At 41.7% G+C, this 23,630-nt stretch overlaps 1 protein-coding gene and 1 pseudogene across 2 annotated transcripts; one reads left to right on the forward strand and one right to left on the reverse strand.

Moving 5' to 3' along the window:
* Positions 1–1,429: 1,429 nt before the first annotated feature.
* LOC115116295 (bile salt export pump-like) lies at positions 1,430–11,650 on the reverse strand (annotated as a pseudogene).
* Positions 11,651–15,832: 4,182 nt separating this feature from the next.
* On the forward strand, positions 15,833–20,883 carry LOC115115370 (retinol dehydrogenase 7-like). 2 transcript variants are annotated; one of them, XM_029643872.2, is made up of 5 exons: positions 15,833–16,063; positions 18,690–19,004; positions 19,395–19,653; positions 19,827–19,990; positions 20,087–20,261. In XM_029643872.2, exons 2-5 carry the CDS (start codon positions 18,692–18,694, stop codon positions 20,089–20,091), a joined length of 741 nt encoding a protein of 246 aa, XP_029499732.1. In that variant the 5' UTR covers positions 15,833–16,063; positions 18,690–18,691; the 3' UTR covers positions 20,092–20,261. The 2 variants fall into 2 exon arrangements, with proteins under 2 accessions (XP_029499732.1, XP_029499725.1); XM_029643865.2 differs by lacking the exon at positions 20,087–20,261 and adding an exon at positions 20,268–20,883 and having other exon boundaries at positions 15,834–16,063.
* The last annotated feature ends 2,747 nt before the right edge of the window (positions 20,884–23,630 follow it).

Genomic DNA, 23,630 nt, shown 5'->3' on the forward strand with positions numbered 1-23,630 from the left:
ATCACATTTACATAAGTATTCAAAACCCTTTACTCAGTAATTTGATAAAGCACCTTTGGCAGCAATTACAGCCTCGATTCTTCTTGGGTATGACGCTACAAGCTTGGAACACCTGTATTTGGGGAGTTTCTCTCATTCTTCTCTGCAGATCCTCTCAAGCTCTGAGATGTTCAATCAAGTTCAAGTCCGGGTTCTGGCTGGTCTACTCAAGGACATTCAGAGACTTGTCCCAAAGCCACTCCTGAGTTGTCTTGGCTGTGTGCTTAGCATCGTTGTCATGTTGGAAGGTGAACCTTCACCCCAGTCTGAGGTCCTGAGCGCTCTGGAGCAGGTTTTTATCAAGGATCTCTCTGTTCACCTTTCCCTCGATCATGACTAGTCTCCCAGTCCATGCAGCTGAAAAACAATGGTATGGTATTGGCCAGGCGATGGGCGGGGCCTGGTTTCCTCCAGACGTGACTCTTGCAATTTAGGCCAAAGAGTTCAATCTTGGTTTCAACAGAGCAGTGAATCTTATTTCTCATGGTCTGAGAGTCCTTTAGGTGCCTTCTACTGAGGAGTGGCTTCCGTCTGGCCAGTCTACCGTAAAGGCCTGATTGGTGGAGTGCTGCAGAGATGGTTGTCCTTTTGGAAGGTTCTCCCATCTCCACAGAGTACCTCTGGAGCTCTGTCAGAGTGACCATCGGGTTCATGGTCACCTCCCTGACCAAGGTCCTTCTCCCTCTATTGCTCAGTTTGGCCGGGCGGCCAGGTCTAAGAAGAGTCTTGGTGGTTCCAAACTTCTTCCATTTAAGAATGATTGAGGCCACTGTGTTCTTGGGGGACCTTCAATGCTGCAGACATTTTTTTGGTGCCCTTCCCCAGATCTGTGCCTCGACACAATCCTGTCTCGGAGCGCTACGGATAATTCCTTCGACCTCATGGCTTGGATTTTGCTCTGACAGGCATTGTCAACTGTGGGACCCTATATAGACAGATGTGTGCCTTTCCAAATATTGTCCAAACAATTACATTTATCACAGGTGGACTTCAATCAAGTTGTAGAAACAGCTCAATGATAATCAATGGAAACAGGATGCACCTGAGCAAAATTTTAAGTCTCTTAGCAAACGGTCTGAATGTAAATAAGTTATCTGTTTTGTATTTTTAATACATTTGCACAAATTCTAAAAACCTGTTTTTGCTTTGTCATTATGGGCTATTGTCTGTGGATTGATGAGGATTTAAAAAAATGTATTCCATTTTAGAATAAAGCTGTAATGTAACAGAATTTGTAAGAAATTAAGAGGTCTGAATACTTCCCGCCATGGACTTTGATGTTTAGTCTACAGTTATTCCACATGTATCATAGAAATATCACATAGATGCACTTTGGTTAGTGACAAACTCCATCTCCTCGTAATGCATCCCATCTCTAGAAAAATTTGTTTTAGCTGATTGGAGCCCCTGCTGTGACTAGTTTATAGTAGGTAGCTCTCTTAGCCATGAGTTTCTCATGAGTCCCTCTTTCTATGACAGCGCCTTGGGACATGACGGCTATGCTATCTGGGAACATTTTCACTCTCTGTGTCCAATGCAGAGGTGGCCTCATCCAGTACCAGAATCTTGGGTTTCCTAACTATTGGCAATACGTTTTCTTTTGTCCTCTGGAGAGCTGGGAGCTCTGGGCACCAACCCGAGTCTCATATTTCTGACACAGGAAAGTGAGTCAAACACAGGAATGTCCAGTACAGTACATCCAATACAATGAGAGCAAACAGTATCAGAAGATAATAACATGTTCCCACTACAATAAAATATTCATCTTTGACATTTGTCACAGTACAAAGTGAAGTGGGATATTATGACATAGAAGTATTACAAAAGATAGTACTATTTCAGTTACACTACTCACATCTGGTAGAGTCATCACAAAGTATTGGAGATGAGCTTTCTTGGCAGCTTCAACAATCTCCACCATGCTCACATTCCTTGTGTTATCATCATGCTGGATATTTTCAGCAATACCGCAGTCAAACAGCACTGGTTCTTGGGAGACAACGCTAATCTGAGCCTTCAGGAAGGGCACGTTGACAGTGTGTGATGGACAGCCATCAATCAACTCAAATGAAATGGGAGCAAGGATGTGTTTATTGTAAATACAAATAAACTATGACAGGCACTGTGTGTCCCTCTGATTCCATCTACATGGCAGAACTAAGATAAAGGTAATGTCAATAGGTTGTGGCTGGTGTGGGATCTCATCCACTCTGCCCTCATCTAGATCATAGAACCTCTCCAACAGCTGCCCACAAAGGTCAGGTTCTGGCCCGGCTTCAAAGACACCAGTAGTCCATGTAACACCTGGATGTCAGTCCGGGTTGGATAGGTGAACTTGCAGTTCATGAATTTTAACCCCCCCTTTTTTAAATGCTCCTGGAGAGAGGGCATGGCATTATTACACACTAAATTTTCCTGAAAATGTCTGATTGAATAATTTGAATTTGTATTGGAAAAAGTTAGAGACGTTTCTCTCATCCAACAGTTTGAACAACTGGGCAGCTGTAATCTGGTTTTGGCATAATCTGGGGCTGAACGAGAAAGCTTTTCCCAGTGCCTTCCCACTGATCACAATGGCAGAGATCACTCTGGGGAATCACACAACATTGGCATTAGTCTGATTGACTCAGACCTAAAGCCCCCCAGGATGTGGTATGCGTAGGTCAATAGGTTGTACGGACTAAGAATATGGTAGCAACACACTGGACATTACTTGCAAGGTGAACAGCTCTTGTTCACCATCTCCACCTCGTCTTCATTTCCTTCAGGTCCATGATCCTCCATAGTCCTGGTTGTGTATTCTTCAAATCCCGATTGTTTTAACCTAGTCCACTGTTCTGCCAGACTCACGAGCTCACTCTGTAATTTGGCCACCATTGCTCTGCTGTCAAATTTGATCAAACATTTGCTTAGTTCTTGAAGGGCTGTCTGTGGAAGGGCTGTCTGTGGAAGGCCACTGGCACTGTATGTTAGCTGACTGAAGTGTTTAGGGTGCAGAAGAGCCAGGTTGGCATACAAAGTGCCATTACTCAGAAATCGACGATGGATGCTATCTATAACTGTATACAGAATTTGATGATGGACACCAATCCAATGCACTCTCTGCCCCAGAAAAAGTCTCATCTTGTGCCATCTCTCCATGCATGGTTTTCTTCTTTCAAGCCCTTTTTGTTGGCAGAGTGATCTCTAAATCCAGCTCTGTTTCCCCATTCCGTTCCTGCAACTTCCTGTTGGCCCACTGAACAAATGTGTCTGCAGCTGCTTTGACTTTTTCAAAATCTCTTGCCATTCCTTTCAGCTGCTCCTCTGTAGACACAACCATACGATGCGCAGACAGAATGTCCATTCCACTTGTTTGAAGATATTTTGAGACTGGTGAGGTGACCTGAAATATTCTGAGGAATATCTGAGCTGGAAGTATTGTTTCATACTTCAGCAACACCTCAATGTATCCTTGTGCCTTGACCCGTGCAGTAGTGTTGATGTTTTTCTGATCTTGTATGGTTGAAAGAGTGAGAAGGACATCAACACACCCTCATCTGGATTTCCAAAAGCTCCAAAGACCTTCTTTCAGGCACTGTCTTTAGCCCACCAGCATGTCTCTCCAATTGGAGCAAGACGTCTGTGTCTTGGGTCCTTGCACTTCTTCTCCCAAATGTTCATCCTCTGGTAGGATTCACGGAAGAACACAGCTATGTTGTTAATTTCACCACAGCCACAAGCCTCTCATGGATGACGTTTGTCACATATCTGACTATGACAGAGCATTGACCTTGTGTTGTAATGTCCTTCGCAGTGTCAATTTGGACTGAAAACATACCAGCTTCCTGGATTTAACTTGCTATGGTGGCCTGCATTGTGTTGGATTGTGGTAATGATGGTATCGATGTTAGTCTTTGATGATAGAGTGATTAGAGAGCCTATGCCCCCTCTTGACCCAGACTCATGCAGTTTTTTGCTTTTCTCTTTGCAGGCACTGAGATGCTCTTTCATACACAGGTCATACATTCCCAGCAGAATTATAATCTCTAAATATTTGCCATGGTCAATGCTGCTGTCATCTAGTGTATAAATTGCTTCAGACTGCATGCCTCTGTGGCTCAGACCCCTCAAGCCTATGACTTTAACATCTATAATGCGCTCTAGCACTTGCCTTCTTCTGCGCACTTGCGCTCCGTGAGCATACATCTGACTGCCGATGAACAGGCTCTCAATGTTACCTTTGGAGGACCTTAGAAAGTAGGCCTCAGTATAACCTCTATGCATAATGCTCTTCTCATGCTCTTCCACTGTCTGATGGATATGCTTCCAGTCTGCCATTCCATTCATGAAAGGGCTGTTCTCTGTGGGCTTTGAAAATGCCATACAAATTAAGTAGAATAAAGCATAGTTCACTTCACTGTCTGACGGCCACTTCCTGTTGGTCCCATCTTTACAAAAGAATACCTTCTGCACCACAGACTTTTCCATCTTTTGTTGGGGGTGGAAACTAAAAAACATATCTAGGTCCCCTGACTTCAGCCTCTTAAAATAATCAAAAATTGGGGTGGCAGTGGCATCTTGGCTCAATCTACATCTGTCCACTGCAGATGCACTATCCTCAACCTGGATGAATAATTAGTATAAATGAATATAATAATATAACATGAAATAAAAAGTATAATATTAGTATATTAATTATATAATGTTAGAATATACATATAATAGTACACTTTCTACCACTAGTATAATATTAATTCCAATTGGACAATACAGCAGTGAAATACACAACTAACATTTATAATTTTTGTAGGTTTTGTTCCGTCATTAAATCCTTTAAAGGAAAATGGTCGACATTGGTGGTTAGACTCTAATTTGTTAACGCTAAGTACTAACTGGTCAATAATCATAACTATTCATGCATAACAATGAGTTCAACATTTCCAAAGTTTGCTGTTGCACGTCAACCTTTTTTTAATGTCCCGCCCCATCCAGGCTGTGATTGGTCGGTTCACGAAAGTGACATTAACGAGCGCTTGTTTGAACAAAAGCACCCGATATAACTGAATAGCCAGCTAGCCAAACCCAAACATTGCTTATCTTATCCCTATTGTCTTCTGTCTTACCGCTTCAGCTGAAAAGCCTTGACTAACATTTGAACTGATATCGCTGGGCTTAATGGGCTGCTTTCTGTGCTGCCAGTGCCTTCAGGCTCACTCGGCTGAGATGATGAACTGGTAGTGGCGCCAAATGAATAATTTGTTATTTTAAAACATTTGGCTGCATCAGCCTCAAGGGACTTCAACCTCTTCTCTTTCGGCTTTTCACCACCACCTTTACGCTGTTTCTCTTTTTGTTTGTCCATCTTGCGCCACCACTATTTATCCAAATGTCACCACTTAACAGAGATGGGAAAGGGGCGGAGCCCAAGTAAAATTAGAATGGACTAGACCAAAAGTAATTGGCTGGAAGAGAGAGGCTGACAGATGTAATTACCCAACCGCGGTGGCAGTGGGCCGGCAGCCCACTCGCCTGGGCCAGTCAGACACACAGCACTTGGTTATTTTTTATTTAAGCGGGGGCTGGGGTTATTTATATTTTGCGTTGCATCGGCCCCAATTGTCAAGCGGCCCACCGGGAAAACTCCCAGGGCACCAGATGGCCAGTCCGTCATTGCCACCAGGTGATGTAATCCTTCACAGCTGACCAGATAACCTCCATATCTAAATGAGGCGGCATACACAATAAAGATAACACACTGAACAAAGGCAAAACAGATGCCATTGATATTGTCCTTCTTGGCAGATTTATAGGGAGCCTCCAGCTGCTGTTCATATTGATTCAAATATAGGCTCTCCATGGCCAGCCTTACGACAGAGAATAACACTCTCAGGACTAGTGCCTCACTTAATGTTACAGAAGTATTCTAATAACCCATTTAAGGACCTTTATTAAATTAATAAACCCACAATGGAGTGTTTAACCACCTGTCATGCTGCTTCCACTGCCTTCTTATCCTCATTTTGGCTTGAAAGAACTCAGACAAGCCAATCAGTGGTAATAAGCACATCACCACCAAGCTTAACTTTCAGCCGAAGTAGAACGCAATGATGAAAGACGCTCCGATGTTGTTCAAGGTGTTCACAATCATCCCAATCTGTGATCCAGTTGCCTAGAGAGGAAATACTATTCATTCTCATAGCTCATTTAATAGACAGAAATACATACAGTATGAGGCACAAGGAAATATTTTGAAAATGACCATTTGGATCATCTCATCATTGGTAATAAATAATTCCAATGGATTCTAATGTCCCGGTCCACAGTATGTGTCACTGACACTCACCCTCTGGACCATGGAGGCGTCAGTGGCCAGCCTGGTCATGAGATCTCCAGGGCTGTTGCTGGGGTCATCAAACCAGCCCACCCACCTGTTTCAACATGGCCTGGAAGCCCACCTTTCCTTAACCTGCAGGTCAGCAGCTCCCCAGACTTCCCAAAGGCATTGCATTTACATTTACATTTAAGTCATTTAGCAGACGCTCTTATCCAGAGCGACTTACAAATTGGTGCATTCACCTTATGACATCCAGTGGAACAGCCACTTTACAATAGTGCATCTAAATCTTTTAAGGGGGGTTGAGAAGGATTACTTTATCCTATCCTAGGTATTCCTTAAAGAGGTGGGGTTTCAGGTGTCTCCGGAAGGTGGTGATTGACTCCGCTGTCCTGGCGTCGTGAGGGAGTTTGTTCCACCATTGGGGGGGCCAGAGCAGCGAACAGTTTTGACTGGGCTGAGCGGAACTGTACTTCCTCAGTGGTAGGGAGGCGAGCAGGCCAGAGGTGGATGAACGCAGTGCCCTTGTTTGGGTGTAGGGCCTGATCAGAGCCTGGAGGTACTGAGGTGCCGTTCCCTCACAGCTCCGTAGGCAAGCACCATGGTCTTGTAGCGGATGCGAGCTTCAACTGGAAGCCAGTGGAGAGAGCGGAGGAGCGGGGTGACGTGAGAGAACTTGGGAAGGTTGAACACCAGACGGGCTGCGGCGTTCTGGATGAGTTGTAGGGGTTTAATGGCACAGGCAGGGAGCCCAGCCAACAGCGAGTTGCAGTAATCCAGACGGGAGATGACAAGTGCCTGGATTAGGACCTGCGCCGCTTCCTGTGTGAGGCAGGGTCGTACTCTGCGGATGTTGTAGAGCATGAACCTACAGGAACGGGCCACCGCCTTGATGTTATTTGAGAACGACAGGGTGTTGTCCAGGATCACGCCAAGGTTCTTAGCGCTCTGGGAGGAGGACACAATGGAGTTGTCAACCGTGATGGCGAGATCATGGAACGGGCAGTCCTTCCCCGGGAGGAAGAGCAGCTCCGTCTTGCCGAGGTTCAGCTTGAGGTGGTGATCCGTCATCCACACTGATATGTCTGCCAGACATGCAGAGATGCGATTCGCCACCTGGTCATCAGAAGGGGGAAAGGAGAAGCTTAATTGTGTGTCGTCTGCATAGCAATGATAGGAGAGACCATGTGAGGTTATGACAGAGCCAAGTGACTTGGTGTATAGCGAGAATAGGAGAGGGCCTAGAACAGAGCCCTGGGGGACACCAGTGGTGAGAGCACGTGGTGAGGAGACAGATTCTCGCCACGCCACCTGGTAGGAGTGACCTGTCAGGTAGGACGCAATCCAAGCGTGGGCCGCGCCGGAGATGCCCAACTCGGAGAGGGTGGAGAGGAGGATCTGATGGTTCACAGTATCGAAGGCAGCCGATAGGTCTAGAAGGATGAGAGCAGAGGAGAGAGAGTTAGCTTTAGCATTGCGGAGCGCCTCCGTGATACAGAGAAGAGCAGTCTCAGTTGAATGACTAGTCTTGAAACCTGACTGATTTGGATCAAGAAGGTCATTCTGAGAGAGATAGCGGGAGAGCTGGCCAAGGACGGCACGTTCAAGAGTTTTGGAGAGAAAAGAAAGGGATACTGGTCTGTAGTTGTTGACATCGGAGGGATCGAGTGTAGGTTTTTTCAGAAGGGGTGCAACTCTCGCTCTCTTGAAGACGGAAGGGACGTAGCCAGCGGTCAGGGATGAGTTGATGAGCGAGGTGAGGTAAGGGAGAAGGTCTCCGGAAATGGTCTGGAGAAGAGAGGAGGGGATAGGGTCAAGCGGGCATTGCCCTTCAACAGAACAACAACAGTGTTCACACACATCACTGGGGCCTGCCGTCAGAATGTTAGCACCATACTATGGACTGTAACTGCATAATTATACTGATGTGCGGTAAAACATACTGCAACTACCTGTAATGACAGAGAAGAAACTTGCCACAGCGCAGAACAGATACATATTCTATCGATCTGCGCTCTCTCTCCATCCAAGTCACATGTAGAGAACGTCTGTAAATCCAAAGAACAATGTGGATGGAATTAAATGAATTTCATGGAATAGCAACAACTACAAGTATCACTACCAGCCCAGGTAATATGAAACTAGATTATAAACCTAGGCTTGAAATGTACATAATCTATAGCCTCTCACCCCAAACATCTGGCTGAATCAAATAGAATAGATTGGATTGACGGAGCCGTTGATGGTAGCTCCTATAGTTCCCAATAGCATGTAGGGTCACTTTGACGTGTTGTACTTCAGGATTCGAGACACTGACGCTGGTTCCATTGCTTCCTCCTTAGGATGCTGTAGGAATATAGGAGGGACACTCATTTCTCTCAGATATTGAATAAAGTACATTAATACAAAACTGATAACACAAGGCTGCTTATAGAATGACCTCAGTACCTTTGACCTTTGAGGTTCAATCTAATTTTCCATTGTGTTAAGGAATTTGTCTGATTTAATTATGATACTGCCAGCTATAGCATCAGGGATGATTTCAGTTGACGGTTGGGTGTGAGATCACAGGCTTTGACTTTGTGGTGATATAATGATTGATAGATTTTGTGCTGGGAGTCACCTACCTTGTCAAGTGCCTCCTGTACAACAGCCTCACTCTCGTTGACCAAAGCCAAGGTAGCCATGTCCAGCTGCAGGATCCTGGGGTTGTGGATCAGAGCTTGGGCCATACGAATCCTTCTTCTGTCCTCCACTCATCTGACCACCACCCTCACCCACCAGTGTATCAAACCTCTATATAACCACAGACAAACGTTTCCTAATTGTGACATTTCTATGTGTTTCTTGTATGAGACAGTATCAGAGAAATGCACAGTATTTCTTTGCTAAAGGTGTGTCTGTGGTACCTGTGGTAGGTCCATGATGAAGGTATAGATGTTAGCCTCCTTGGTGGCCTGGATAATGTCGTCCATGGTCTCACATAGCGGATGTTCTCAGCAATAGTTATGCCAATCAGAGAGCGAAGGCACTGGATGTTCAGGCTGCAGATGTCATGCCCATCAAAAGTCACCCATGAATGAGAAACTGAACCACTCGGCCCGACAAAAGCTGTGGTTTCTCCTGCTCTAATCAGCATGCTCAAATGGTCTAAAATCTGAATAAACAGGTCGTTTTACATTGAGACGCAGTATATTTTGGGAAATAATTTCATTGAAAAAAATAAAGAGCTGAGCAAAAAGGGTTACCTTCACTTCTGGTCGAAAGGGGAAGTTAAATGTGATGTAGTCTAATTCAATTATCAGCCTTCACCTTGTAGTTTGTGACCATCCTCTGAGAAACAATAGATTTCTGGCTCCTGAAAGTTAAGATTTATAAAATACTTCTTAACTGAAATGTAGTTGTTCTTAGTTCATGTATTTTCTAGAAGTCTGGCCTTACCCAGTCAATGGTATCAAAGATTGTCTTGGCTGCAGCTGGACCTGAGGCGAAGGCTTCCAGTCAGGGAGAGGCCTGACCCAGGGTCATAGCTGCCATGAGAACCACAAAGAACAACTGGAGACCAAAATACAAGCCAACATATCCTTACATTTTCACCAATCATAGTATAAAATATTGGATACATATTTATTATACCGTAATCTGAGTTACCATAAGGGGATAAGAGTACTCTTACAGCAGCATCTATCACCAGTTTAGAACCATACCAGAATGCCAAAGCATAGCAGAGGAAGATGACACACCGCGGGTATCCTTCAAAACACTCCAATGATCGTCCCCTTTTTCACACCCCAGTTCGGAGCCTCAATAAGGTTTTTGTCATACTTGTTCAAATGTGAAATGCATTTTTATAACTCATTTCAAGCGCCAAGACATTGAAGTCAGGGAAGGGAAGGTTAATTTGACAAGTTTCTCACAGCAGGATTATAATTAACTGACCTTTTTGTAGGGGTTGATTCATTTTTTGTTAGGACAAATCAAGTCTGACATTTTAAAGTGTAAATTACAAAATGTATGAGCTTTAAAAAAAATGTAATACACTACACATATGCATTTCCTGCAACAACTTGGTGATCGAATTAAGATCCTGTCAGTATTTCAAGTTACCCTCTCCTCCAAAGGCTGCTACTGTTCTGATGGATGACGGTACCTCATCAGCTACTGCCCCTGCCTTGGCATAGGCCTGGAGCTCCCGAACTGTCGGTCTGGCAACAGCCTGAGAAGTCAATGAGTGGAGAACACTTCACAACGTTCCCCCATTCAAACCAGACTGGTTTATCCATAGTACATTTCACACATCACAGCGTCACAGAGAATACAGAGGTGGTGTGAGACTACCGCACACACAGACTCAGAGGCTGTTACATCCAAAAACAGAATGACCATCACTAAATTTAGGAATTGAATACATTGTATTCAACCAATCACACCATGGCCATTAGCCCAGCAGCAAGTCCTATAAGTGGGCCTACTGTGATGACCACCAGGGTCAACTTCCATACTCTGATGAACCCCACCATAAAGCTGAAGATGAAAGTGGAGATCCTCTTGATGAAGATAGACACATGGTCAGCTATAGCATCGCTGATCTTGTTGATGTCAAGGAGGTGAAAGAACATGCCCAAAATAGTGAACCGGCTAAAATGGGTCAAACCCTAAATGTGAGAGGGTTTTCTAAAAAAACATATTTCAGGAATGCCCTCAATTGTCCACACATTTCTGTAGAAAATAACCCATGGGTTTAGGTCTTACTCTGACATCCTAGTGTTTAATTCTCCAACTGAATTGCAGTCAAACCAACCAATCTACATTCTCATGATCTTCCTAAAGTAAGTTTTCTTGATTCTCTGGATCTGTCTGGTAGAAGCAGATACGCAGAGGGCAACATACACAGAGCAGGGTTGAATACATGTTTTAAAAGAACAGTTGTAGATTAATTAACCTATCAAGGTTGCAAAACTCAGTGGAATGAAAGCACTTTGAGAATGAAGTTGAACCCACTTACTTGGAAATGACTAACAATTAAATATTCTAATCCAATACAAGCGTAATAATATGCAAACATGGTCATCTGTGCTTCAATATCCACCCTGTAAAAATAATAGATGCTTATGTATGCTGTATATATTTTTTTTAAACAGTAATATGAACAGATCAAAATAGAATATAACTTTCCAACCTCTATGCAGGAGTAAAATACAATTGTAAAGTGTCAACTCACCCACAGAAGACCGTTGCGTTCTCTGCTATTTCATATATTGAACCATTGATCCAGGTGATGTTGTATCCTTCCATGTTGCAAATTAATAAATAATAAAATTAATTAATAATAATTAATAAAATAAAGGGAGATATAATATTGTGCAATAATAGCATAAAAAGTAAATAATAATAATGAATAAAAATGTAAGGATAAAACAGTTGAAAGAATCCAACACCCAAGAGCTTTTCGTTACTTCTCTGCAATCAATACAATCAAATAAGAAAAGCTCTTGCATGGTGATGATATACCTTTTTATACTTTCATGATGATAAATGTGTATACCAGTATGATAGATATCATGCTAAGAAGAACCATACTATTGTTTCAATTCCAATCAAAAACAGACGCTTAACCTTTTCCATTCTCTGTTCAAAAAGAGAGGTCAAAGTTCAATTTAAACTTTTTAGGAAGAGATCAACAACATAATTTCAACTCTTGCTGGGGCATAATCATGTTTATATTATGGCATTTGTGGCATAACAGGAAGAAATGGGCCACTTACCTTCTTCTCGGTCTGGTTTGTTTGTCAATATTCTTTGTCAGTGTTCTCCTGTAGAGAAGTGAACTTTTTCAGGTAAATAGTATCCTTCATTTATGTAGCCTTCATCCTGACAGGCACCTCCTCACTGGGCCTAATGGGAAAGAATGGTCATTTAAGCGCACAGACTTCTTTGACGTGCTGGGAATCCACAGAATACATTCACTGTCTGTATTGTACTGTGTACTGTAGGGAACAGTCTGTGCTGCCATCCAAATGTGACTTCCATGATAACACTTTTTGTGGGATAAAATATATAACGAAACAATCTTAAAATCTTTGGAATTCAATATTGTGTAATCTGTTTGTCATGACCACGGACTGTCCATGACACACTGGGAATTAGGACCTTTGCACTATGAAGGACTTGATACCATAAGAGGCATTGAATAAGTCGTTAGTGCTCTATAATATGGACAAAACATTTGATAATTGAAAGTTATTTTATTGAATAAAAAAAAGGAGCTACCCTGACAAATTCTGAACCATTTTTTAAAAGATAAACATATAAATTACAGTACATGAATGGAAAAATACCTGTCTGACTATTTGTTCTCTAAGAAAGATTCAGGTGTGTAGTATATGCTGTACTTTTTATAAATACATTTGAATAAACTTGAATACTGAATTAAAATGGCCTCTTAAATAATATGGGATGAATGTTCAATGTGGTGGTAAATATGAATGCTGTAAAAGTCAATTATATCAACATTATTCCCATGGAAATAAACAGTTGGTTTGTTTAAAGAACTTATGTTCTGGTGATAGGCGTGGATCACCCGAATGTCATCAGCAGAACGTTGTAAAATGAGTATGACCTGAAGGTCAGCCATCAGTCTATACAGCTCATTCACCCAGAGCCAACATACAGTTGAAGTCGGAAGTTTACATACACCTTAGCCAAATACATTTAAACTCAGTTTTTCACAGTTCGTGACATTTAATCCCAATACAAATTCCCTGTCTTAGGTCAGTTAGGATCACCACTTTATTTTAAGAATGTGAAATGTCAGAATAATAGTAGAGAGAATGATTTATTTCAGCTTTTATTTCTTTCATCACATTCCCAGTGGGTCAGAAGTTTACATACACTCAGTATTTGGAAATATGTTAGAGCTACTAGTTCCCCTTTGGGAACTCCCCCCACCCCCCCTGAGCTGTAATGTGGCGCAGGGAACGCAAGAAATAATCCTAAAAATATTTAACCTCCACAGAATCGCAAGAAAAATGGCTCAAATGAAAGATAAAGAAGTTATTTATCTACCCAGCAAGTCAGATTTCTAAAATGTTTTACGGCGAAAACATAGCACATATTTATGTCCAACCACCACTGCAGACATACCTCATTAGCATAGCCAAGTAGGAAAAAATATGCAATCAACAAACGCAGGATTAAAAGAAAAATCATTTCACTAACCTTTTGAAATCTTCATCAGATGACAGTAATATAACATGTTACACAGTACATTCATTTTTTTTTCAATAATCTGCAATATATATCCATAAATCTCTGTTTACAATTATGCATCGTTCAAAAAATGCTACTGCAATGTCAGGAGAAATAAAATAGCTCCGGCAGATAACGTCAGCTAACAAGGAATAGACATCATAAACTTTGACTAAATATGCATGTTTTACATATGTATGGCAAGATAAACTTCTTCTAAATGCAATCGCTGTGTTACAATTATTTTTAACGTTCCATTTTGCGTTCACTAGGCTATAATAGGGAGGCGGCGCTCCCATTTAGCATACTGACTCCTCTATCTTGGAGTCGACAGAAACCCAAAATGAAGACATAAATATTCCCTTACCGTGGCTGTGGCTGTTCTTCCATCAGAAGACCTGGAAGGGTTAATACTCACCAAGTTAGCATTCAGTTTTCAAGTCTGTGTCTTTCGGTTCTCAAACTAGCCACTTTTCGGTCGAAATGTATGCAAATTTCAAGTGGATGCGCACCAAAACGTCGAAAGTATACATTATATGTCGAGTAAACTTGTCAAACTATGTTTATAATTAAGCCTTAACATGTTATAAAGGTCTACAGCAATCGTGAGGGCGAACAGACACACACACGTTGTTCAATCCATCCTGAGGGAAAGAGAGAGAAATATCCCAGCGTGCATTGGGGAAACTTTTTTTTGCTGTCACCGAGACGTTTGGGCACGCTGAACGTCTCGTGAGCGCGCGATTCTCACAGTTACACGCCTCATCGAAAGCAGGCTTCACGCTGAAGACGTAGAAACTGTTTCCATGGTTATAACTGCTTGGGAAGTGTGTATACGATGACGTCGAAGTGTTGGCAACTTTTTTCATTACAAGAGAGACTTTGGGAGAATGCATGCCCTGACACTTCTGCTTTACATAGAGACAAAATTTAAACGGTTTTAGAAGCTTTAGAGTGTTTCCTATTCGATAATAATTTTTATATGCATATATTAGCAACTTTTGACAAAAATTTATCATGTTTTATATGGGTACCGAATTCCTCCAGAAGGGGCAGTATTCAGGGGTAGCCCCAACAGGTTTTAACTTGGGTCAAACGTTTCAGGTAGCCTTCCACAATCTTCCCACAATAAATTGGGTGAATTTTGGCCCATTCCTCCTGACAGAGCTGGTGTAACTGAGTCAGGTTTGTCGGCCTCCTTTCTCGCACACGCTTTTTCAGTTTCAGTTCTATTTTTCAGTTCAAATTTTCTTTAGGATTGAGGTCAGGGCTTTGTGATGTCCACTCCAATACCTTGACTTTGTTGTCCTTAAGCCATTTTGCCACAACTTTGGAAATATGCTTGTGGTCATTGTCCATTTGGAAGACCCGTTTGCGACCAAGCTTTAACTTCCTGACTGACGCCTTGAGATGTTGCATCAATATATCCACATAATTTTCCTACCTCATGATGCCATCTATTTTGTGAAGTGCACCAGTCCCTCCTGCAGCAAAGCACCCCCACAACATGATGCTGCCACCCCCATGCTTCACGGTTGGGATGGTGTTCTTCAGCTTGCTTGCAAGCCTCCCCCTTTTTTCTCCAAACATAACGATGGTCATTATGGCCAAACAGTCCTGTTTTTGTTTCATCAGACCAGAGGACATTTCTCTAAAAAGTACAATCTTTGTCCCCATGTGCAGTTGGCTTTTTTTATGGCGGTTTTGGAGCAGTAGCTTCTTCCTTGCTGTGCAGCCTTTCAGGTTATGTCGATATAGGACTGGTTTTTACTGTGGATATAGATACTTTTGTACCTGTTTCCTCCAGCATCTTCACAAGGTCCTTTGTTGTTGTTCTGGGATTGATTTGCACTTTTTGCACCAAAATACGTTCATCTCTCGGAGACAATGTCTCCTTCCTGAGCGGTAGGACGGCTGCGTGGTCCCATAGTGTTTATACTTGCATACTATTGTTTGTACAGATGAATGTGGTACCTTTAGGCATTTGGAAATTGCACCCAAGGATGAACCAGACTTGTGAAGATCTAATGTTTTTTTCTGAGGTATTGGCTGATTTCTTTTGACTTTCCCATGATGTCAAGCAAAAGGGCACTGAGTTTGAAGGTAGGCCTTGACATACATCCACAGGTACACCTCCAATTGACTCAAATTATGTCAATTAGCCTATCAGAAGCTTCTAAAGACATGACATCATTTTCTGGAATTTTCCAAGCTGTTTAAAGGAACAGTCAACTTAGTGTATGTAAACTTCTGTGTATCCTGTGCATATGAATAAATTTGAACGTAAACTTAAAATGTCCAGTAGATGGAGGACGTCTACCATCTATCAAAAAATAGTTGACCAAACTTTCTGACAGAGCAATAGTTCACACACACCGGAAGGTGAATTACACAGGGAAAGAAAAAAAACGAGTCACTGTTGTTACCAGCAACTCAAGGAGTGTACGTTTGTCGCCTGGGGTAAGTGTGTCAGTAACGTTTCTTTGCCATATCTTGACTTCTGAGGAAGGCATATTAATCGGACAGTTCAATGTTTGATGAACATGAAAAGTTAAAAAGCTATAAACAAAAAGGACAACCGTTAGATGAGTTGACAAAGTTGCAAAAGTCGCAGTTCACCAATGACTGAATAGTCACTCACGTAAACTAACTGCCTACTGACATGGTTCTTGAAATATGTTATTACTTCTAACGAGCCAATTGTATCGCTTTGCGTCCGAATCTGAAACCATTTTCATATTTCTTTGTCGATTTTAAATATGTGTTTAAAAAAAAACACTGTAGATCTAAAATGATGCTTAATCTGAAAATGTGGTCGGGAACTCTGTACGGTATCGCAGTGCGCCTCTCAAATTTTGTAACAATGCAGAGGACACGGCATAGACAAACTCACTTCCTTGACAGCTGCTCCGCGAAGCACCAGATGTATGGATTCCCTGACTTCTGCAGAGGCCATGTCACTTTAAATGCTGCACAACCAATGCAGACTATGGATTGACCATGTAACGCCGTTTTGGGTGCTGTTGTAGGTTAATGTAAATGTTGTCCAAGCATGTGAGGCATTTATCTGGCTATTTTTTCTTCTCAATACATAGTTTAACCTACTAGCCATAATCGATAACACATAGTGGTCAAAACGATAATTCTTTGTTAAAATTATAAACCTTCCCGAGTGGCGCAGTGGTCTAAGGCACTGCATATCAGCGCTAGAGGCATCACTACAGACAGTCTTGTTCGAATCCAGCCTGTGTCACAACCGGCCGTGATTGCGAATCCTATAGGGCTGCGCACAATTAGCCCAGTGTCATCCGGGTTTGGCCGTCATTGTAAATAAGTTGTTCTTTACTGACTTGCCTAGTTAAATAAAGGTTGAATTTTAAAAAAAGAACTGTAGTCCAATTGAAAAAAGCTGCCAGTGTGAAGTGATGTGCATCTTGTATATCTGGAACAATTATTCTGAGTGATTATTCGAAACAGGGCTCAATTTGGCAAGTTGAAAGAATTTCTTTTTAGGGTTTCAAACCTGTTCTTTGAACATGTATGTTTTCAAAATGGATTAACAATTCTGTATTGAACACTGCATGGTGATGAATTATGGCCACATCTGTTTTTAGTAGGCCTTTGCTTAATGATTCTGATGAAAAAAAGCTTTTTGTCTTTATCAAAATAATGTTTTTTTTTGCATATTTTCAGTGTGGAACCGGGCTATGTTTAAGGGGCTATATCCTATGCCAGAGATGGGCAACTTTTTAATGGGGTGGGGGCCACAAAAAAATCTGAAATCACAGAGTCGGCCCTAGCGTTTTGGGAGCCCTAAGCAACATTTTGTTTAACTGCTAATTTCCTGCAATCCTACACATTTTGCCATAGGGTGGAGAGAAACGTTTGCAGTTTTTAATATGATATCTGAGTGAGAGTGACTAACAAAATCAATGGGGGCAGTAATTCGACCTTGATAGCTAGCCGCTAGACTAATTTACCCCAAAACATGTTGGCTGACATTGGCTAATTGAGTGACTGTCAGTGACTGACATAACAACAGAAACACTTCTGAGGCACAACTACATTTCGAAATTGCACCTTGTATATTCTACTATCGTAACTAAACGGTCAATTGAGACCCCGAATTAGTTCCTTTTGTCAGTGATATTGATCCACAGGCCTACAAAAGGGGGTCCAAGGGCCACCAGTTGCCCATCCCTGTCCTAGGCTAACCCATTCTTAATGGCACTAGCAGTTCGCAAAATAGCCTAAGCAGAAGTAGACGGGATGCAATTATTCCAAAACTGCATCTCATTGCTGGAACACATATTTTCCTACTTCAATCAACCAGTAGATTTAGAATTTGTGATAAAACTGTTGTCATTTGGCAAGGAATGTAGCTTGTGTATCCCATCAGTTAGATACGTTTATAGGCATTTATTTCTATAGACGTAACGGGAGCTTGCGTGCGCACTCAGCACATTTGTGTAGGCAGTGGTCGGAATGCAATTAAGGGGATGAGAGACAGAGGGGAAAGAGAATTTAGGGAGAAGAACTGTGTGATGCTTGGCTTGGTTCTTTTTTGTTTGTTATGGCCCACAAATGCACATGTACAAATGGAACACTAGAGTGTTAAAGTTGGTTTCAAGACCAAATGTAACTTACCTGATCGGGCAGCCACAAAGCACATTCTACCAAATAGTTTCAGTATTAGATTTTAAAAACAATATCTGGTTAAAGATCGAGCTTTGACATCTGTTCGCATACTGGAGTACTCAGTTACTCATGCCTATCCCTATTAGTCACTAAGCTAAACTTGCAGTCGCACACCAGAGAACACCTTAAATACTTGAAGAACTTAATGCAAACAGCAGATTTGATATGAATTTGCTTCTAAAATCCAATTGAAATGGATGGAAATGTACTTTTTTTAACCAAAGCTGTTACTATCTGTTCCTCAGACAAATGAAGGTTAATCGGGGGTATATCATTTTATGTTCTGACTATTTTACTCTCTTTGCAAAAAAGAACAATAGAAATGTACAATTTGTAATATGATGAAAAATAGGTATTTATCTGCATGAACCTCGTTCTTCTGTCTCAGAAATGTTCCTGTACATTCTTGGACTGGTGGCTCTTTGGTTTGTGTTCCGCTGGTACAGGGAACTCGCAAGAGTACCCAATAAAGGACAGAAATATGTCTACATCACTGGCTGTGATTCTGGGTTCGGGAACCTTCTGGCCAGACATCTGGACAAGCTGGGCTTCCGTGTGATCGCAGCCTGCTACACTGAGAAGGGGGAGGATGAACTGAAGAAGGTCTCTACTGAACGATTGAACACAGTCCACCTGGATGTCGTCAGCACTGACAGTGTCAGCAAAGCAACAGCATTCATCAAAACCTTGGTTGGGGAGAAGGGTGAGTGTCTTTGAAGACCAGTCTAGCCAAACTCTTGTAAAAAATTGCCTCTAAGACTTTTCTGACTTAAATTGGGGGAAGCGTTTGGAAATTCAAAAATATCCAAGTATCTAGGCCGACTACTGGTCTACTCATTCATTCTACCATGAGTCAGTGTCAACCGTTACTATGGAATTTACAACCACAAACAACAAGTTAACCCAACATCTCAGAACACACCTTCTCACTGAAAGAGACCTCACTCCCACGTGTGACAACTGGCATGTAAGCACTTGTTGACACCTGTAGGCATGGAATGTTTTCCTCCATCCTTCATTGTGACTGCTGCCTGTGTCCTGCTGTGGCTGTGATGTTGGTACTTAACTATGCCCTACTTTCATGCCGTTTCAGGTCTGTGGGCTGTGGTGAACAATGCTGGAGTCTCTGTACCATCTGGTCCCTGTGATTGGATGACCGTCGACGACTACAAGTCCATGTTGGATGTTAACCTTATTGGAGTCATTGGTGTGACTCTGAGTGTCCTGCCCCTCATCAAGAAGGCCAGGGGCAGGGTGGTGAATGTGGCCAGTGTGTTTGGGAGGATAAGCGCCTTCGGGGGTCCCTACTGTGTGTCAAAATATGGAGTGGAGGCTTTCAATGATAGTCTACGGTGAGAGGCCTTGTTTTTTGTATCTACTGTATATATATATACTGTATCACGCTTATTTGAATTTGAAAATGTGATGCTCAGAGCATTTCTTTCTACGTCTCCGACTTCATATGAGTACTGTAATGCAGACGTATTCATGTTTGTTGTGGCATATTCTTGTTTTTGAATTCCAGGATGAACATGTCGTTTTTTGGAGTTAAAGTCCTGTGTCTGGAACCAGGATTTTTCAAAACAAGTGTGACTGATTTACATCTCCTGAGAAAAAATGTGAAGACATTGTGGGACAAATTGCCTGAAGAAATCAAGGATCAATATGGACATGATTACCCAGAGAGAGGTAACATTTTTTTTTAACAAAACTAACACACATGAGTCTGTGCATGCTGCTGTAATATGATAGATGCAAATAGGATTGTCGTAACCTGTGTGACAGAATGACAAACACTCCAAGAACGAATTGACAAGGATTGCCCAGAGCAAGTGAACTGAGCAGTCAGGCAAGTTCAACCTGCCTGCCTTTGACCTAGACCTCAAACAGTCAGACAGACAATTTCTTCATTGTGTTCCAAGATGTCGAAATCAGCTTGTTGATGGAGGCAAATCCTTTCTTCCAGCAAATGTTACATTGGAGAAGAATGTTGCGACGTTGCTGGATGGGGACCTGATGAAGGTTGTGAGCTGCATGGAGCACGCCATCTCTGCTGTCCACCCTCGTACCCGCTACTCACCTGGCTGGGATGCCAAGTTCTTATGGTTGCCTATGTCCTACCTGCCAACGTGGATCGCAGACAAAATGCTCTTAAAAGATATGGCCAAACCAACAGGATCTATTCTTTAATGTTAATGGTTCTCTGACCGAATGTAGGAGGAAGTCTTTATTTACACCCACAGGAGAAGAAGAAAAATGTAATTGGAAAAAGTGTATAGCATGGGATTCAACCAATGAATGGGGAAAAAAAGAACACTAATTTGTTTTCAAACTTAAACAGAGTTGTGAATTGCATTTTGTCTAATCACATTTGGATTTGTCCTGTCTGTTTCCCTGGTCTGATAATAAAACCAATGGAGAGATTTTCAGTAATTCAAAGTCCATTTGATACATACAGTAAGTGATATTCTGTCTCTGTTAGAACTATTAGCTTGTACCCTAGCTCACTGTATGACTTGAAGCAAATTCTTCCTATTAAAAAGCAAACTCTTACAGTGCAAGAAATTCCTGATCAAAATATGTTTACTCTGATATACCTGTGACTTGCTACCATTAATTCCAACTAAAGGAATCAGAAATAATTATTACAAAAAGAGTTGTAGAATTTAGACATTTTTTTTCTGTTCAGCTAAATTCTCTCCGACCAGAAATACCCAATAGCCTGCTGAGCTTCTCAAATGAAGATTTTTTTTCTCACCCTGCTAGACATGTACAGTACCAGTCAAACATTTGGACACACCTACTCATTCAAGGGTTTTCTTTATTTGTACTATTTTCTACATTGTAGAATAATAGTGAAGACATCAAAACTATGAAACAGCACATGGAATTATGTAGTATTTGAGATTTTTCAAAGTAGCCACCTGTTGCCTTGATGACAGCTTTGCACACTCTTGGCATTCTCTCAACCAGCTTCATGAGGTAGCCACCTGGAAGGCATTTCAATTAACAGAGGTGCCTTGTTAATTTGTGGAATTTCTTGACTTCTTAATACGTTTGAGACAATCAGTTGTGTTGTCACAAGGTTGGGGTGGTATACAGAAGATAGCCCTATTTGGTTAATGACCAAGTCCATAATATGGCAAGAACAGCTCAAATAAGCGAAGAGAAACAACAGTCCATCATTACTTTAAGACATGAAGGTCAGTCACTCTGGAAGTCCAGTTTCTTCAAGTCCAATTGCGAAAACCATCAAGCGGTATGATGAAACTGGCTCTCATGAGTACCACCACATGAAAGGAAGACACGGAGTTACCTCTGCTGCAGATAAGTTCATTAGAATTACCAGCCTCAGAAATTGCAACCCAAATAAATGCTTCACAGAGTTCAAGTAACAGACACATTTCAACATCAACTGTTCAGAGGAGACTGTGTGAATCAGGCCTTCATGGTTGAATCGCTGCAAATAAACCACTACTAAAGGACACCAATTAGAAGAAGAGACTTGCTTGGGCCAGGAAACACGAGCAATGGACATTAGACCGGTGGAAATCTGTCCTTTGGTCTGATGAGTCCAAATTGGAGATTTTTGGTTCCAACCGCCATGTCTTTGTGAGATGCGGAGTAGGTGAATGGATGATCTCTGCATGTGTGGTTCCCACCGTGAAGAATGGAGGAGATGGTGTGATAGTGTTGGGGTGCATTGCTGGTGACACTCTTTGTGATTTATTTAGAAATCAAGGCACACTTAACCAGCATGACTACCACAGCATTCTGCAGTGATACGCCATCTCATCTGGTTGTGCTTAGTGGGACTATCATTTGTTTTTCTATAGGACAATGACCCAACACAACTCCAGGCTGTGGAAGGGTTATTTGACCAAGAAGGAGAGTGATGGAGTGCTGCATCAGATGATATGGTCTCCTCAGTCACCCGACCTCAACCCAATTGAGATGGTTTTGGATGAGTTGGACCGCGGAGTGCAGGAAAAGCAGCCAACAAGTGCTGAGCATTTGTGGGAAATCCTGCAAGACTGTTGGAAAAGCATTCCAGGTGGATTTGGTTGATAGAATGCCAAGAGTGTGCAAAGCTGTCATCAAGGCAAAGGGTGGATGCTTTGAGGAATCTCCAATATAAAATATATTTTGATTTGTTTAACACTTTTTCTGGTTAATACATAATTCCATATGTGTTATTTCATAGTTTTGATATCTTCACTATTATTCTACAACGTGGAAAATAGTAAAAATAAAGAAAAACCCTGGAATGAGTTTGTGTGTCCAAACTTTTGACTGGTACTGTATGTCATATAAAAAGCTGTGAGCACCTTGCAGCCAACTGTGCTTATGATCAGGTGCATTGCTGCATGTGATTATGATAAAACAATAATTGAATCCTTCAGCTGTGTACCAGTTCTATGAGTAAGATAAAGAGGATTATGAAGTTGGAGGACACACACAAGCAATAGCATTATGAAAATAAAGTAAGGAATAATATTGTAGGCCTATGCTCTAAACACTAAGCTATTGTCTAGGGTAGCCTAGTGGTTAGAGCGTTGGACTAGTAACCGGAAGGTTGCGAGTTCAAACCCCCGAGCTGACAAGGTACAAATCTGTCGTTCTGCCCCTGAACAGGCAGTTAATCCACTGTTCCCAGGCCATCATTGAAAATAAGAATGTGTTCTTAACTGACTTGCCTGGTTAAATAAAGGTAAAATTTAAAAAAATAATAATAATTTTTTTTGAAGACTCATTATTTTTGAAACAGCCTTTTCCACTTTGTCGTTCCTGTTGTGGTGTTTTTATTATACTGGCAAACACGTAAACTATTCAAATGAACGAGCAATTAGACCCAGCTTTCTCTGGTGTAAGTGTTTTGAAGAAGAAGGAAAAAAATGTGTTACTGAAGAAATACCCTTATATAACTGAAATGACTCCTTACAGGTCTTCCCTGTGGTCTCTGAAGAGAATATCTGGTAGATTTCTCTCAGGTGAGATTGATAAAGTTCCTTGTCTGTTATTAAAAATAAAATAAAAATGTATTACATTGCAATAAATGTATTATGAAATAAAACATATATATTTGTTGGTCTATCACATTTGGCCCTGTCTTCCACACTCATTTCAGTTACAGCCATAACCATCGCCTGGTTTATTAGAGATTCTTTCAAAATGGAAGATTTTGACAAGAAACATGTCTTTATCACGGACAGTGGATAGAGGATTTGGAAATTTGGTGGCAAGTCGGCTTGACCGAAAGGGGTTTCATGTAATATCCCCACGTCTCACTGAGAAAGGTGGCTCGGATTTGAAGGCTGTGGCCTCTCCC

This window comes from Oncorhynchus nerka, linkage group LG3, assembly GCF_034236695.1.
Source record: "Oncorhynchus nerka isolate Pitt River linkage group LG3, Oner_Uvic_2.0, whole genome shotgun sequence".
NCBI classification, from domain to species: Eukaryota; Metazoa; Chordata; class Actinopteri; order Salmoniformes; family Salmonidae; genus Oncorhynchus; species Oncorhynchus nerka.

Excerpts from the sequence above, each read along its gene's own strand:
- LOC115115370 (XM_029643865.2), top strand. The coding sequence starts at position 18,692 with ATGTTCCTGTACATTCTTGGACTGGTGGCTCTTTGGTTTGTGTTCCGC. Across the intron at positions 19,654-19,826 it reads GCTTTCAATGATAGTCTACG|GATGAACATGTCGTTTTTTG; the intron begins GTGAGAGGCCTT and ends TTTGAATTCCAG. Across the intron at positions 19,991-20,267 it reads ACATGATTACCCAGAGAGAG|CAAATGTTACATTGGAGAAG; the intron begins GTAACATTTTTT and ends CCTTTCTTCCAG.